The 15,047-nt window shown below is 48.5% G+C and overlaps 5 protein-coding genes across 5 annotated transcripts; 2 read left to right on the top strand and 3 right to left on the bottom strand.

Moving 5' to 3' along the window:
• Positions 1 to 1,905: 1,905 nt before the first annotated feature.
• On the bottom strand, positions 1,906 to 2,646 carry PHYSODRAFT_481543 (necrosis inducing-like protein NPP1 type; the record flags this gene model as incomplete). The annotated part of the gene is made up of 1 exon (XM_009521505.1): positions 1,906 to 2,646. The coding sequence occupies one exon, from the start codon at positions 2,644 to 2,646 to the stop codon at positions 1,906 to 1,908; it is 741 nt and encodes a 246-aa protein (XP_009519800.1).
• A 714-nt stretch (positions 2,647 to 3,360) lies between these two features.
• Positions 3,361 to 6,873, bottom strand: PHYSODRAFT_325623 (hypothetical protein; the record flags this gene model as incomplete). The annotated part of the gene is made up of 4 exons (XM_009521504.1): positions 3,361 to 3,641; positions 3,723 to 4,520; positions 4,594 to 4,689; positions 6,726 to 6,873. The coding sequence occupies 4 exons, from the start codon at positions 6,871 to 6,873 to the stop codon at positions 3,361 to 3,363; spliced, it is 1,323 nt and encodes a 440-aa protein (XP_009519799.1).
• Positions 6,874 to 8,110: 1,237 nt separating this feature from the next.
• PHYSODRAFT_482411 (hypothetical protein) lies at positions 8,111 to 9,183 on the top strand (the record flags this gene model as incomplete). The annotated part of the gene is made up of 2 exons (XM_009521503.1): positions 8,111 to 8,244; positions 8,307 to 9,183. 2 exons carry the CDS (start codon positions 8,111 to 8,113, stop codon positions 9,181 to 9,183), a joined length of 1,011 nt encoding a protein of 336 aa, XP_009519798.1.
• Positions 9,184 to 9,258: 75 nt separating this feature from the next.
• Positions 9,259 to 10,193, bottom strand: PHYSODRAFT_296564 (hypothetical protein; the record flags this gene model as incomplete). The annotated part of the gene is made up of 3 exons (XM_009521502.1): positions 9,259 to 9,663; positions 9,824 to 9,837; positions 9,995 to 10,193. The coding sequence occupies 3 exons, from the start codon at positions 10,191 to 10,193 to the stop codon at positions 9,259 to 9,261; spliced, it is 618 nt and encodes a 205-aa protein (XP_009519797.1).
• A 3,378-nt stretch (positions 10,194 to 13,571) lies between these two features.
• PHYSODRAFT_325621 (hypothetical protein) lies at positions 13,572 to 14,824 on the top strand (the record flags this gene model as incomplete). The annotated part of the gene is made up of 3 exons (XM_009521501.1): positions 13,572 to 13,679; positions 14,175 to 14,450; positions 14,690 to 14,824. 3 exons carry the CDS (start codon positions 13,572 to 13,574, stop codon positions 14,822 to 14,824), a joined length of 519 nt encoding a protein of 172 aa, XP_009519796.1.
• Between the last annotated feature and the right edge of the window lie 223 nt (positions 14,825 to 15,047).

The following is a 15,047-nucleotide window of genomic DNA, read 5'->3' as shown; positions in this document are numbered from 1 at the left end:
AACCTTAGGCCAAGTGCCATCTTCTGCTAGCAACAACCAGACGCCGCCTGTCGGTCCGGCCGCCAACGCCGACCGAATAGCCGGTTTGATCCAAGCACGTGGTTGATGACAATGACTCTCATGCAGTGTATGATGATCGGCGTGGTGAATGAGATGCTGAACCCCACGTCTCGTAAGGCTGCCTTGGAGTCGGAGCATGCAGCAGGCTGGCAACATGCTATGGACGCAGAGTATGAAGCGCTGATGAACAACATGACTTGGGAGCTCGTGCAAAGGCCTAAGAGAGGAAGAGGGCGGCAGCGCGCAAACATTTTGACTTCCGTATGGGTTTTGGTGGTAAAGCGAAACGAGCGAGGAGAAGTTGACAGACTGAAGGCCAGGCTTGCTATACGAGGATTCATGCAGAAGTTCGGGATAGATTATCTCGCAACTTGCTTCCCAGTTGTGCGAATTGAGTCTGTTCGGCTTGTGATGCTGATTGCGATGTTCTTGGGCCTGGACTGCGTGCACGTTGACTTCGTCACCGCATTCTTGAATGGCGAGTTGACTGATGTGACCATAAACATGGAGCAGCCTGAAGGATATGAAGACGGAACGGATCGAGTCTGTAAGTTACGCAAGGGACTCTATGGCTTGAAGCAAGCATCGAAGATATGGAATGATACCCTTCACAAGATACTTGTCAAGCTTGGTTTCACGCCGTGTACGCATGACTCTGGGGTGTACTGGAGACGCCGGAACGGACGTGTCGTGTACCTTACCGTGTATGTCGATGACATTCTCGTCGCAGGGACACCTGGTGACATTGCTGGCGTGGTGAAGGACCTAGCAAAGCACTTCAAGTTGAAGAACCTGGGGCGAGTGCGGCACCTGCTTGGCATGGAAGTGAAGTACTTGCCTGGACGCATGGTGATCCTGTGTCAGAGGGCGTATGTTGAGCGTCTTGCAGAGAAGTTTGGCTTGATCCTCGGTATGTCGGATGCGGAATGGTTCCTGACACATACGATCGATATGAAGATATTATCGTCGACTTTCCTGCGTCTGATACCAGCTCCATCACTCGTGACACCACACGAAGCAAAAATATGAGCGTGGAGCTGACTGCTTTCCAAGTGTACTGCAATAAGATGAAGACGAATCAAGATCGACGTTATATGGAGCTCGAAGAAGTGAAAAGCGTATACGACTTTTGGGTGACATCCGAGCGCTCGTTTTCGACTAGAAGCTTCATCCACAACAAGCTTAGAAATGCGCTGAGTGCACCGAAAATCGAAAAGCTTCTTTACATCAAGGCCAACCACAACTACAAGCGCGAAAACGGCGATAGTTACGAGAATGACCAAGAACTCAGTAGTGAAGAGTAGTATTTGCATTAAAACTAGGTTCTATTGGTTTAAACCAAGGTAAAACCAAAAACCTAATTCCATTTCAAAAAATCGACAGGTTTTACCAGCCCTGCTGCTAGGCCTATAACACGATATTGTTGTCTGGGGCAGTCCGTTGTAGGTGTCGGTAACTGCTTTCACTGCGTCCAAATCATTGAGCTGCCTCAAATTAACACAGCCTTTCGGTCGAACTTGAAGCTATTATACACGGCATGCCGACGCTGTCCGGGTTTGCTGATGCATGGATAAAAGAGAGACATTTATATCGGCGTAATTACAAACTTCTCGTTGGGGAAGCGCTCGTATAGCATGTTTCAAAAAATAAAAAGAATAGCGAGGGTAATGTATCGCAAGATCTCCAACCAGATCCACAAGAGCGTTTTTTTATTGCGTGGGACGAGGAGAACTGCAAGAAAAGTCATTGAGTAGTAATGAAATGGGGGCGTATATCTCAGCGAAAACGGAGTTCTGCCTAGAGCTCAATATTGTCTCCAATAGTGAGGGATAAACATGATTTCAGTTATCTAGCCATGGGCCTTTTACCCGCAGCTTCGTCCAATTTTGCAGCAAAGTTTGGTTCGTTGAAGGGGACCTGGGAGCCGTCGAAGCTCGCCGTATTCAGCGGGTTTCGCGCGGCTTCGGTCAGTTGGTCCCACATGATGAGATTCAGGGGAGCGCTGCTGCCGGGCGCGTGGCAGTAGGTCACTGTGCGCGTGTTGATGAATTGGAGAGTGAGAACGAAGTGGGGCGTTGTCGATTTGAGTGTCGGCTTCAGGCCATCGAAGCATTGACCAGAGTCACCAGACACCATCCGCCCAAGATCATCCGGGACCGTGATTTGAAGTACTGACGGCAGTTCCACAGTCGGGTTATCGATCCAGATCACAACATTCGCCCAGTCGTGGCGCTTACTCGGTTTGCGTCTCGTGAACGCCTTCGGGAAGTACCAGGCAAACATGATGGCGTACCGGTCATTATGCCACGTTGCTCGGCCGTACACCTGCGATCCCGCTGGAGGGTCTAAGCAGCCTTGCTTCCCCATAGTCGGCTTGAGACCGCCCGTGATCTCACCGGCGGCGTTCACAGCAGGATACGGATAGCAGCCCCCATCGATGTCGAGTGTCGGGTTGAAGCGAACGGCGATTTTCTCCGAGATCGTAACTGGCTGAGGTTGAGCGAACGGCACAACTTTGTCGTAGTCGATAGGTTTGGCAGTGCAGACGGCGGTAGCAAGGAGGGCGAAGAGTGCTCGGACATACATGACGTCTTGTCTGGGGAGGGCTGGCCCTTGATCAACTGTCGGCGATGCGAGAAGTTTGCAAAAGAAAGTCGTTCTGTCGGTGAATTTTGCGGCGTGAGGTCTGTGGAAATTGGCGAGCAAGCCGTGATAACATGCGAGATCGGAAACTAAAAAGGTGCTGCATTTACTGATGGAGGTGTGCTAACATTACGTGTAGAAGTCGTTGTCACTTTGGCCAAAAAGTAATATTTACGATATTATTAGCCCATCATGCTTAGAATCATTATTCCTGGTCAGCATTGATCGCGAATCTGCAAGCGCTACAGTTGAGTAATGGTTTTGAGACGTTTGTGTTCGTTGCTGCTAGTAGGTATGCGCTAGAAAACTAGTCTCAGCTATGTTGAGTACGGAATGCATCTGTGCTAGTCGTATCAATAGTGTTAAAACGTAAACTGGCAGCCTTTCGTTAAACCTGATACTCCCGAATGTAGCATTGCTGTTTCTCTAAAACGAGTCGCGAATCCGCAAGGCTAAGCTGCCAGCAAACAGGCTCCGAGTTATGGATCGAAGCACTGTTTTTTCTTGCTGAAATGGTGACTGAGGAACGAGATGTTATTTTTTTTTCAACTCTGTGTAAGGAAGGTTTATTCGAAACTTTGCTGGTAGACGCTAGAGGCCCCAGGAAAAATACACTTGCAACTTAATCAATAAACCGCAGTGATAAGGTCTGTACTTCTAATCCTCCATTTCTCCAGGAATTGGGAGATCAATGTGGTGCTCCTCAAACCATCGTAGTACGTGGTGCATCTCTCCTTGTTCCGCCAACACAAGAGCCTGAGCTGTCCCGCCTTCCGTGCGATTCGCGTATAGGAACTGAAGCACCTCTAAATGGCCATACCCAGCAGCCATATCCACAGCTTCAGTGGTGCAGCCTTCGCGTCGGTGCTCATGCAGCCATTTTACCACATCAAGATGCCCATTCTCAGCCGCCCCGTTCATCGCGCGGGTCGTGCAGCCTTCCGTGCGATTGTCGTGCAACCACTAAACCACATTGAGATGTCCGTTCCTCGCTGCGCCGTCCATAGCAGCAGGCGTACACCCTTCGGAGCGATTCTCGTGAAGCCACTTGACTATCTCAAGAAGACCCTTCTCCGCCGCCCAGTCAATCGCTGAAGTGGTGCAACCCTCACTCCGGTTAGCGTATAACCACTTGATCACATCAAGTTTCCCTCCCCTAGCGGCACAATCCATCGCCTTAGGCAGCCACATATCACTGTGATATTCATGAAGCCACACCAATATCTCCATGTGTCCTGCTTCAGCGGCGCTTAGCACCGCATCCGTCGAGCATCTTTCACTACGATTAGCTTGCAGCCATTGCAGCACCTCCAGTTGACCCCTACGTGCAGCCCAGTCCATGGCGTCGGAGCCCCTCGACGCTCTTCGGTCCGAAAACCTCCAGGTCACCGCGTCCAATTTCACTTTGTTGCCAGAGCACTCCTCCACATACTGAGAGCAAAGCGCGAACGTGAGCTCGTCAAAGAGTCCCATGGGGAAGTTCAGCTGCGCCCCGTCGAGATTCGCGTGCACATGCAGCCGCTTGACCACGTCCAGATGTCCACCAAGTGCGGCAGGACCCAGTGACCACACCGCGTTGGGGAACGTCTCCACGAGCCATTGCACCGTCTCAAGACAGCCTCGCTCGGCTGCGGCGGTGAAAGCCACGAGCTCCGCCCACGAGTTCTGGCGACCAAACAGCGACGGCTCCGTAGCTTTGATCCACTTGAGCAACGGCAGATCTCCACTCAAAGCGGCAGCGACCGCCACCTCGTAATCCAACGCGAACGACAGGTTCTCGTGCAGTTGCTGCATGAGCTGCAAGCTCCCCATGGCTGCTGCGTACCCCAATGCACGTTCGAACTGCTGCCGCTTGGCCTCGTAGGTTAGATCGCGAATGTGACTCAGAACGCGCTCGAGCAGGCGAGAACTTCTCGCTTTCACGGGAGCTGTCTGCGAAGTCGTCGATCATGGCCACGACATGATCCAGAGCCTGAATGCGAAGGTCTTCCCGACACGCGACACGCACACCCGTCAACAACTCCATCATCACCGCTCTTGGACACTGGCACTTGCGACTCGGCACTTCTTGGTTGTATCTTTCTAGCCAAAGATACGCTGCAGATATTTTATTGTTAAAAGTGACCAGTCATTCTCCAGTTTTCGACGAAATTTAAAACTAAGTGTGTGAGCTCAGTTCATCTTGTTGCTTGAAGGCAAAACCGCAAAAATCGTTAACTTGGCGGAGGTACAAGGCAGCAATCGCTGTACAACAGCATATGTATTTATGCTATGGAGAACGACGAAATTAAATTCACGGTAGTACAGAGAGAAGAAACATCCCGTAATGAAAACCAAGTTGATATGTAATCGGACCGAATGCTAGCCTCATGAATTTCCATCCTGGTCCAAAAAGCACTTCTCGATTCGACTCCTAACAAAATGGTAGAATCTCAAATGGGGCAGGCCTGTGGAAATATAGATTGTTTATTGATTGGCGACTCAGATCTGAAACAATCAATTATTGGAATCTTGACAATCCCAAAAACAAAAGATTGCAATCTAAGTTCTCGCTTGTATTTCCTCTGCTAGGTTCATATCTTTACTCGTTTGGCGGCGTTATCGCCCTAAGATCTTTGCTTATTCGATTGCATACGTGTTAACCTTCAAAAGCCTTGGCAAAAAGCAATGTTGGGTCTTGTATTCATCATGTTGAGAGTGTACCCCGTTCGGGCACCCAATGACCCCTCATTTCCGCATTTCGAAGTAGCAGAAGACACAGAAAGGCTTTGATGAGTCTAGGATCGGTTCGATGGGCTTGGTGTTGCATATTGCTCTACCGGATCACTGGCAAAGGCTCAAAATCAGTAAAGGGACAATATGGGAACGGGATTGTCGATTGAGATCACGGAACAATCAATTATTGTGATTGACAATCTTGACAATATTACAATCGCAATCATATTTTCCACAGCCCTGCAAATGGGTCGTATACAGAACGGACCTGGTATTTTGTATGAGTTTTTGAATGCTTTTGGTCAGATGAAAACACATGTTCTAGCGGACACGTTGCCGCAACTCGGAGTTAGTTTTCTTTATGCGGGGGTCTGGGGGTGCAACCCCCAGAATGCCTAGAATGCATGAAACCCGACCACAGATCAGGTCCGTTCTGTATCTGACCACAACGATAGGTTACTAACAAAATGGCACGATAGCTATTACGCTTTTGGCGCAAGCTGTAGGCAGTGCTCAGCGCATAAAAGTTAGCCCCTCATCTCACTACTCCGTGCTATGCAAAGAAGAAAACCATCTAGCCATGATTTAGAGCGAACAGGATCTTGTGTAAATGTCGAGGCAGGGATTGGGCAACCTCCTCGACTAATTGTGTAAATGTCGAGGCAGGGATTGGGCAACCTCCTCGACTAATACCCTTTCTTTCTTAAGTTAGAGCGGTACCCGGCTGATTACACACTGCCTCAACATTCTCGCCGACTTGGCTCAATTTCCTTGAGGATATCCGACTTTGGTGACACATCTAGGAGCCGCGATTATTGGCGAAAGCTGGCGGGAAATGGCTGGCTTGTAATGAAGTTTAAAGCTCACAAGCTCACAATCGCATCTATGAGCTAACTCGGTGACACATGCATGTCGTCCTGGCTGTAAGATCTACCTTATTGCGCAGTACTGCAAAAAAAAATATTTCCTATGAGCGGCCCTGGCTGTAAGATCTTCCTTATTGCGCAGTACCGCAGAATATTTTTTTGTTTATTTCCTATGAGCAGTCGATTACAACTGAAACACTCGACTTAGCTAGCATTAAAATGATTCGTGGCACCTTTGTAAAAGTGTCGCTTCTATAAGGATACAGTCAATGCTGGTCTCTCTAAAATTCGGCTCCGTGTACTAGTATTCATTATGCTCCTCGCGACTACCGATGCATGTGCGGCTGAAAGGGTGTCACGCCTTGGTTAGAGCTCACTTGCAACGACTACCGAGCCTGCAGCTGACGTAGCAGCACCGTTTGAAGGCACGGAGGTCATTACCATTTTGGCGCTTGCAGCACGCGGTCAGTTCGAAGTCTTCCACGAAGGGCGGTCCACAGGCTGAGTCCTCACAGTGGAACATGTCTGCAGCAGCGATCGTGGCCACCACAGCGGCAAGGACGACAGCGAGGCTTGCTTTGAAGTTCATCGTCGTTTCTTGGTTGTCTTCACGTACGTCGGTTGAAGAGGCAAGTGCCCAGTGCCTGGATAATTGAGCCCTGGGAGATGCTAAGCGTGCTGGCATAGATAGCGGCTACCAATCACAACGATTAGAGTAGTCCATACTATTCACGAACAGTAGTAACACATGCATTTGAAGCTTCACACGACATCTCCAATCGCCGATGTTATAACTACGGTATTATTACAAAGATTCAAAGCGACGGATAAGTCCTATACTTGAATGTTTACTCTGGTACACGTATCACCATCTGCGCTAGCACAGAACACTGTATCTATCCCTGAATGTCAGGACACAATGTAAATTGTGATAAAGGGAAGGGAGGAGTCGCCTTTCGTAGCACGCGAACGATAAATGATCTCTGCATTGAGAACTGCCGTAAAAAATCCTATAACCGGCCTCTGTTTTCATCTACCATTGATGGGCGTTGGTATTTGCCACGGGGAGATAGTATTGCTGTACAGCTACTGTAGTCAGCTAAGTAAGAGCATTGCAATAAAAAGTCCCTAGTAAGAGATACTAATCACGAACAACACACAAGCTTCAATACCTGACTACTTCAGTATAAAGTATGCGGTGCCAGTCCTTAGGTGCTGGTTAGTACGTTCACGAAGTGGTTGGAAACGTTTCATGTATGTCGTTTTGACTTGGAGCTTTCTCCTCAAGTCATGATAAATCGGGATTGATTCAATAAACCGATGTCTTCCAAAGGGGATGGCACGCCACAGGACGACCACGATCACGTGAATGAACCCGTTGCACATGGCGCATTCTTCGCGATTCGGTTGAATGACAGCGGATGCTTTCATCCCAGCGTACTCCAGCGGTAATTGCGCGTATTGGGGTAGTCGGGCCAGAGGCTGTCCCTTGTATTGCAAGCCTATTGGTGTGTTCGTAAGCTTCTGCACTTCGTTTTGAGTTAACCATTTCCCGCCCATTATCGCCAGATCCAACTCCAGATCCTCGGCGTCGCAAAGAATCCAACCGCCACTCCCAAGCTTGGTCGTTTTCTTCAGGGCAAGTAGCAGCTCGGTAGTTTCCAGCTCGGCGTAGAGTGCGGTAGCGATAATGCGTAGCATACCTTGGACATGTTTCTTCGCCGAGGTAAATTCTGTTTTGGCTCCATTTTGGGTCGTCCAATTCCATCAATCCTATTTTCTAGGAAAACCTTTTCTAGGCATGAAACACAATTCTAATTCTTACCATGGAGGCAGTTGAGGACGCCCGTGGCTATACCGCGTTTGGCTCTGCACCATCGCCTACGTATCGTTTCAAGACCTCGTCCAAGACCAACAAGATCAGTATCTGGCTGGAGAATCTGCAGTCCAAGCAGCAATGGTGCGTATGTTGGGAGCAGATGTCGTGATGGTGTGTGTTTAACCAGTTCCTATTGTCTCCAGGAGCACTGGTTATCTGGTCGAAAATGACTACGTGACGGTGACGAATAGAATTCCCGGCGCCTCTAGTGGTGACTACATTTCAGTAAGCAACCTCCGTATGCATGTAAGATCAAAAGTAGAACAAAACATCGTCTCACCCCTATGTCGCTATGGACAGCTTTTCGAGGGCACGCTGCGATATTTGATGGACAAGGAGTGTCTGAAAAATGCTGATGATGCTGGCAAGATTGGGCGCCGCTTAACTGACCAAGAAGGGGGCGCAGTGCAGCTTGAACTGTCAGTGAAGCTCCGAGCGCTGGGATCAGCATGGCTAGCGCAATACGTGTTTCTTCTGAAGCCTGTGCCGCTCGACCGCATTGACATTGTGGGCGCTCAACTACGTGATGCGGAAGATCAAGTGGCGGAGATGAAGACTAAGCTGCGCGGTTTGGAAGAGCAAGTGGTGATGGCGGAGGCTAAGCTCCGGCAAATGGAAGAGAAACTGGCTGAAGGCCCCAAAGAAGTGATGCACCTGTATGTTGTGTCAACCAACGTGAAGAAGCTGAACGACAAAGGTCTGATTATTTGGGATGACGACAAGCTCGAGCACTTTCAGTTCACAGGTGACAGGGGCGGCATACGCATTCTCGTCCCTGGGTGGTACGTTTTGAACCTGACAGTGCACTTGCGACCGCAATCGAATGGGGGAACTGTAAATCTGCGCAACAACAACTGCAGGATCCAATGCAGCCAAGTTCCAAGCGGCGCAAAGGTGAACACGAGTGCTTCCTTTGGACGCACTATTCGCTTCGATAAGGGAGACACGATTGATGTCACCCTGACCAAGTCGCCCACGCATGTGGGGGCCAACATGAGTCTCGCAAAGCTTGCCGATTAAGACGCGGATGTGTTCGCTGCTCTAGCTAACTGGCTACGGTACAAACTTCAACAACAGCAACGCAGTTTTAGTGTTTTAATTACCATTTCCATTTATCATGACGTGTCCTTCCTCCAGCGATGATTGTAGAAGTTGACTCAGATGCTGAGACCTTGTACCTCTATTCCCGAGGATGTTTCCACATGCTGCGTACCCCAAACAAGCTCGAACTGTTTCCGCTTGGCCTCGTCGTTTAGATTGCGAATGTGACTCAGAACGCGCTCGAAAACCCCTCGCCTTGACGGCTTTCGGGAGCGTCCAGTGGATGGATTTGTCTGCGAAGTCGTCGGTCATGGTCACCACATGACCCAGAGCCTGAACGCGGAGGTCTTCTCGACACACGACACGCACACCCGTCAACAAGTCCATCATCGCTACGGGGTGCTCTTGGACACTGGCACTTGCGACTCGGTTGTTTGTATCTTTCTTGCCAAAGATACGCTGCAATTTTTTTATGAAAAGGGTGACCAGTCATTTCCCAATTTTCCCATTCCAGTGCACGTATACAAACGCATCGAGCATCGACTGTTTTAGCCTTGGACCTCCACAAAAGAAGAGCAAAGAAAAAAGTCAATACTGCTGCAATGATGCCATCGCGTACAAATGCGCTATACCCTGTACGCATTCACGAAAACACCGCGCGTCGTGGTGAAAAGAAGAAGAAGAATTTTCTCTATTGTGACTCAGTCAAGCTGGTCATCCAGACCCAAACTATCGGTCCGTGTGTTCTCTAGTCTCTTTGTCGGTTCGGATGGACGTCGTCATGTCTTACTGCTGGCAACGGCCGCCCAAAGTGCAACTGCTACAGCAGCACCGAGCGAAGGAACGGCGGTCATTACCACCTTTCTGCTGGCAGTATTTGCTGAGTTGACCGGACCACAGACTGGGTCCGTGCAGTACTGGAAGTCCGCAGCCGCGGTCGTGGCCATCACAGTGGCGAGGGCGACAGAGAAGCAAGTTTTGAAGTTCATGGTCGGTACTTGGTTGTCTTCAGGTATGTTGGTCAGAGAGGCGAGTGTGCAGTGCCTGGATAGTAATCGAGAACTGAGCGACATTAAAGGTGGTGGTACAATACAGCGGCTAACGACCAGCACGACTACACTTTTAGTCCATGGGTGCGGATTAAAATCTAGTGTGAAAAGGCTGAAGTCCTAGTGCGGACCTTCAAACGGTGGACTTCCGTGTGTGTTTTTATGAAGAGGGATGGCTTGCTTAGTGCTTTTTTTACGTGTATTTTATTGAACGTGTTGTGATGAATCCAAAATGGGCCTTAGGACACACGGAATGCAAGCGAATGTCATTGCGTTTTCTTCTAATACGGCTATTTCCTTCTCAGGAGAGCTGATAGCCTTTTCCTCTAGCTGATTTTAGCGATTAGCTCGATAATTCGTCCCACGAGACTCCACAGGTGAAAGCCTCCTAGGGAGGCCTCCAACGTTGTAAATGGGTTCGGTGGAACCCCTGCGGGTCAGTGAAGTCTTATTACACAAGGGGAAAGCATAATGGCATCCAAATGCTTCGTATCAGCGAGCGCAGCTTGCCTGTACTGGACGCACACGAGGCATTCATCCTTTGATTGATTTGCACAAGGCTCCCATCCGTTTTTGAATCATACACGGTCGTCATCCCTTTTACACTAGCTTTTAATCTTTTCTCTTAGTCCATACTAATAAAGCATTGTAGGAGTACATTTGTTTTTCAACGTCGTGTGAAATCTTGCGTGGCTTTTGCCGATCAAGGCCAAGGCCGGATTCTTCGGAACTACTAGTACGATAAGGATGATTAGTCCTTGAATTCCTGATTGTTCGCAAACTATAGATGAGCATCGTATCCCTTACAATATATCCAGACCTCGAGCTGGTGCAAGCTATTGCTTTCTGGAAAATAGTATTGCATTGAAGAAGCTCTACAGCGGACAGCTCCACGTCATACCCTTATCGTTTGGTCCTGGTAGCGAACGTTTCAAAACGCGGAGACGATCTTTGCACATGTTGTATGGGATATTCGTGCTGTGCGTTGTTACATATACTTCGAAGTAGTATTTTTACGAAATACTTCGCCTTGAATGGCTGGTGCTGAACGACTCCTTTCCAGCTGGTATGAATGCAGCATACCTGAGTGAACACGAGGCTCAGGAGTCTCGTGTTCGACTCAGCAACCGGCACGTTGCCCTTGGCTGCAGTGTGCTCGAAGCGCGTGAAAACCTTAGCGATTTTGTACGAGCAAGAAGTCTGGCTGTTAGATGCGACCAAGCTCTCACGCTTTGCCCGAGCCAGTACTCAACTTCAAGACGGCACGCAATGTACAGCCGTAGACATCGCGGGGGAGGGGGTAAATGAATTGGAATAGGGATAAATTCATCGACAACTGATGAAAAAAAGTATACACGAAAATGTACATGTACGTTACTATCATAGGGAAATGCTATTTTCTACACAACCCCATTTTAGTTATTTCGTTAAGATGTTGTGCTGTAGTTTCACCGTATGCACACGATGTATACATGTAAGGCGTCATTCACGTCGGTCACTAGACTGGGAGTTGAACCCGATCCTGCCGGCGCACGCACCAACAGTTCATGACAAATACTGTTCTAGATCATTTCCACTTCCGACTCGTCCCTTCTTGGACTCACCCGCCTTTCGGGTTGATCAGGCTTCTATGGAGGAATGGGTGGGCTTCAGAATCCAAACACTTAGGTAAAGTTTAATAAAAGGGAACAGCTTTCCCACTTTTGATAACAATATTTTCACCAGCGATTGTAGTCAGAGTCAAATCTTCCTACACACTCAGCTGGACGACAGTATTATTAAATAATACCACCCTGGTATCGTATCGAAGCTACCTCAGGACTCCGCAAAAGTTGGTTGTGAATTTCACTATATCCTTACAAGCTGATCGTATTTTTTTCTTTCCAATCCTATCGTACTCTCCAAATCTGTCTGCTGTTCACGCGAAAATGGCCTCCTCAGTCGAATCACTGTACGATTCACTATACGATTCAACTGAGGAGGCGAACAGCATGATAGCATTCTGATATTTCAAGAAGTAAGTATTGGTAACAGAAAACCCGAACTCCTTTATGGGCTTCAGGATGAACTAAAGAAAGTCTTCTAACTTTACGAGGATGTTAGGCGAGGCAGGTTGTTCAATCCCTGCCTCAACATTACACAAAAAACAGCCTTCGTTCTTGATTTTAACCAAGCGGTCTCCTTCTTCATGTAGTATGGAATAATAGTAAGGATTGAGAAGAATACAGGACCATTTTACAACCGGAGTTTACTCTTTGAAGCGCTTGATTTGGTGAGACGGCAAAGCTGGCGGGAAGTGGCTTACTCATACTGAAGTTTTGCAAGCTCCAAATACGGCGGCCCACAGGCTGAGTCCTCACAGTGGAACATGTCTGCAGCAGCGGTCGTGTCCATTACAACAGCAAGAACGATAGCGAGGCTAGTCGTCAAGTTCATCGCCGTTCTTGGTTGTCTTCGCGCACGTCGGTTGGAGAGGCAACGGTACAGTGCCTGGGTAATTGAGAAGTGGGAGACCCTAAGAGTGTAGCAAAGTTCGATAGCGGCTATCAATCACCACGATTAGAGTACGTTTTCAATTCCATTCAAGCAGCACATGTCGTTATCATCTTTTCGCGGCATTTTTCAATCAACAATGTTGTAACTGCGGCATTCGTACAACGATACAAAGGATAAGTACTTACTTAAAGTACATGTACTAGAATTTTTCCGAATGAATGTCACTCTGGTAACACTTCTCACACTCGGACAGAATACCGCCTACTCCTTGAAGCCAGGATACAGCGTAACTTGTATAAGAGGGAAGAATGCAGTGTTCGGCAGTCGATTGCCGAGCATGTTTCATGAGCCCATTGTTTTATGGAGGGACTCAGTGACCAAACTTACCAACCATGGCTACGGTTAACCTTTTAGTCCAATGACGCTTTTCTAATTAAGATTTTAGTGTACAGACTGTACTGAGTAGTAGAACGGAGCACATGATCAATTAAATTTGCTTGATAGATCAGTGTCGAATTTTGAAGAAAAACACACACACATTTCTACGGTTGGTTCCTTGAACTCGTAATAGCAGCATGCTAAATATAAGCAGGAGCGGTTTATTTTGAACATGAGATTGATTGGGGCAGTTGCCAATACAACTTCGCATTTGCACGGAGAGTACAGTAGTGCATGTGTCAAAAAAGAAGATTATTATTTTGTGACTTCCTCTCGCTGAAGCACCCGAGTTTTCGAGAATTCTTGCTGATATCGGATCTGTATCAGCTGGATTTGCTGGTAATACAAGTGCTGTTCGTACTCGCGTTGAATTTGCGTCTGCAGATGTCGCTGCTGCTGCTCGACGTCCATTTCAAGCTCGCGCTGTTTAAATACTCGCTGTTGGTCTGCTTCGCGCTCCTTCCTCTCGTGATGTCTCTTACGCTGCTGGACGTATAGCGATAGGAGCTTCGTGATCTGCTGTATCTCTGCAGCAGCCTTGTTTACTTGGGTCTGGAGATCGTTCACGGTCACTTGTAGCTCTCGGACCTGCATTCTCGGTGTTTTCCGTTTCTTTGTGTGGTGCTTGTGATGTTTGGGCGACATGTTGCTCTGCGTCTTTAGGGTTGACGGCGGTGTCTTCATGCCTGGCGCCTCGGCCGAAGAGAAAGCGGACTGGAGGGACTGGATCGCTAGTCCACCGGTTATCTAGACAAGAAGGACTACGTGACGACAGCGAATCGAATTCCCGGTGCCTCTTTGATAGAATACATCAGGGTAAGCGATCTCCTACTCGAGACCAAAGGTAGAACACAAAACGTCGGCTTACCTACCTCTTTGTTATCACCGTGAATACAGCTCTTTGAGGGTACACTGCAATATTCGATGGACGACGAGGACAGTAGGAAATTGGCAGAAAATGCGGACACGACGAAACTTTGGCGCTAGTTGCTTCAACTTGACGGGGACGAGTTGAGGCTGGAGCTGGTGGTGAAACTTCGAGCGCTGGAGTCAGAATGGTCAGCGAATTACGTATTCCAGCTGAAGCCCGTTTCGCTGGACCTCATTGACATTCTGGAGGCCAAACTTCGTGATGCGGAAGAGCAGCTGATGGAGACGGAGACGAAGCTTCGCGGTGTGGAAGACCGACTGGCAACGACGGAGACTAAGCTTCGTGTCGTCGATCGTGGAGCTGGTGGGGAATGCCATGAAGGCGCTGAAGAGGTGGTGCATCTTCATGCAGTATCAACGTCAAGAAGCTGAACCGTAAAGGTTTGATTATCTGGAACGACAGAAAGCACAAGAAGTTCCATCTGTCGAAAGAGAGATATGGAATAGTTGTTAGGTCCCTGGTTGGTACTCGTTAAACTGGTTGGCGCATTTAACTTCTGAAGCGGAAGAGGGGAAAGTCGACTTGCACAAGAACGGTCATGAGTTCCAGTGTGTTCTAGTCCCATTTGAAGGTAAAGCTGGATCTTGGAAGCCGGTTGGCTTGGGGTGCAATATCCGCTGAGAAGAACGACAAGATCCAGATCATCGCCACCAAGGCTCCTACGGGCGTGGGAGCTGAATTGACAATGATCAAGTTTGCTAATTAATGCTACCGCAACTGTTGCAATTGGGGCCGTTGAAGTGTTGCAAGAGCGATTCATGCAGATTAATTTTCTGAGATACAATACTTAGGAACGAGCGCGGTAAAAGTAATCAAATGAAACTTCTCGTTGAAGTTAGCATGCTACAGCTTGAACTCAGATATGCGAATGGATAGGAGCAGACTGCGACGAGTTGATTTGAAGCGCTAGTAGTGCGTCATCGTTGAGG

This window comes from Phytophthora sojae (assembly GCF_000149755.1).
Source record: "Phytophthora sojae unplaced genomic scaffold PHYSOscaffold_2, whole genome shotgun sequence".
Taxonomy (NCBI): domain Eukaryota; phylum Oomycota; class Peronosporomycetes; order Peronosporales; family Peronosporaceae; genus Phytophthora; species Phytophthora sojae.
Note: the sequence above shows the minus strand (reverse complement) of the source record. Positions and strands in the feature narration are given on the sequence as shown.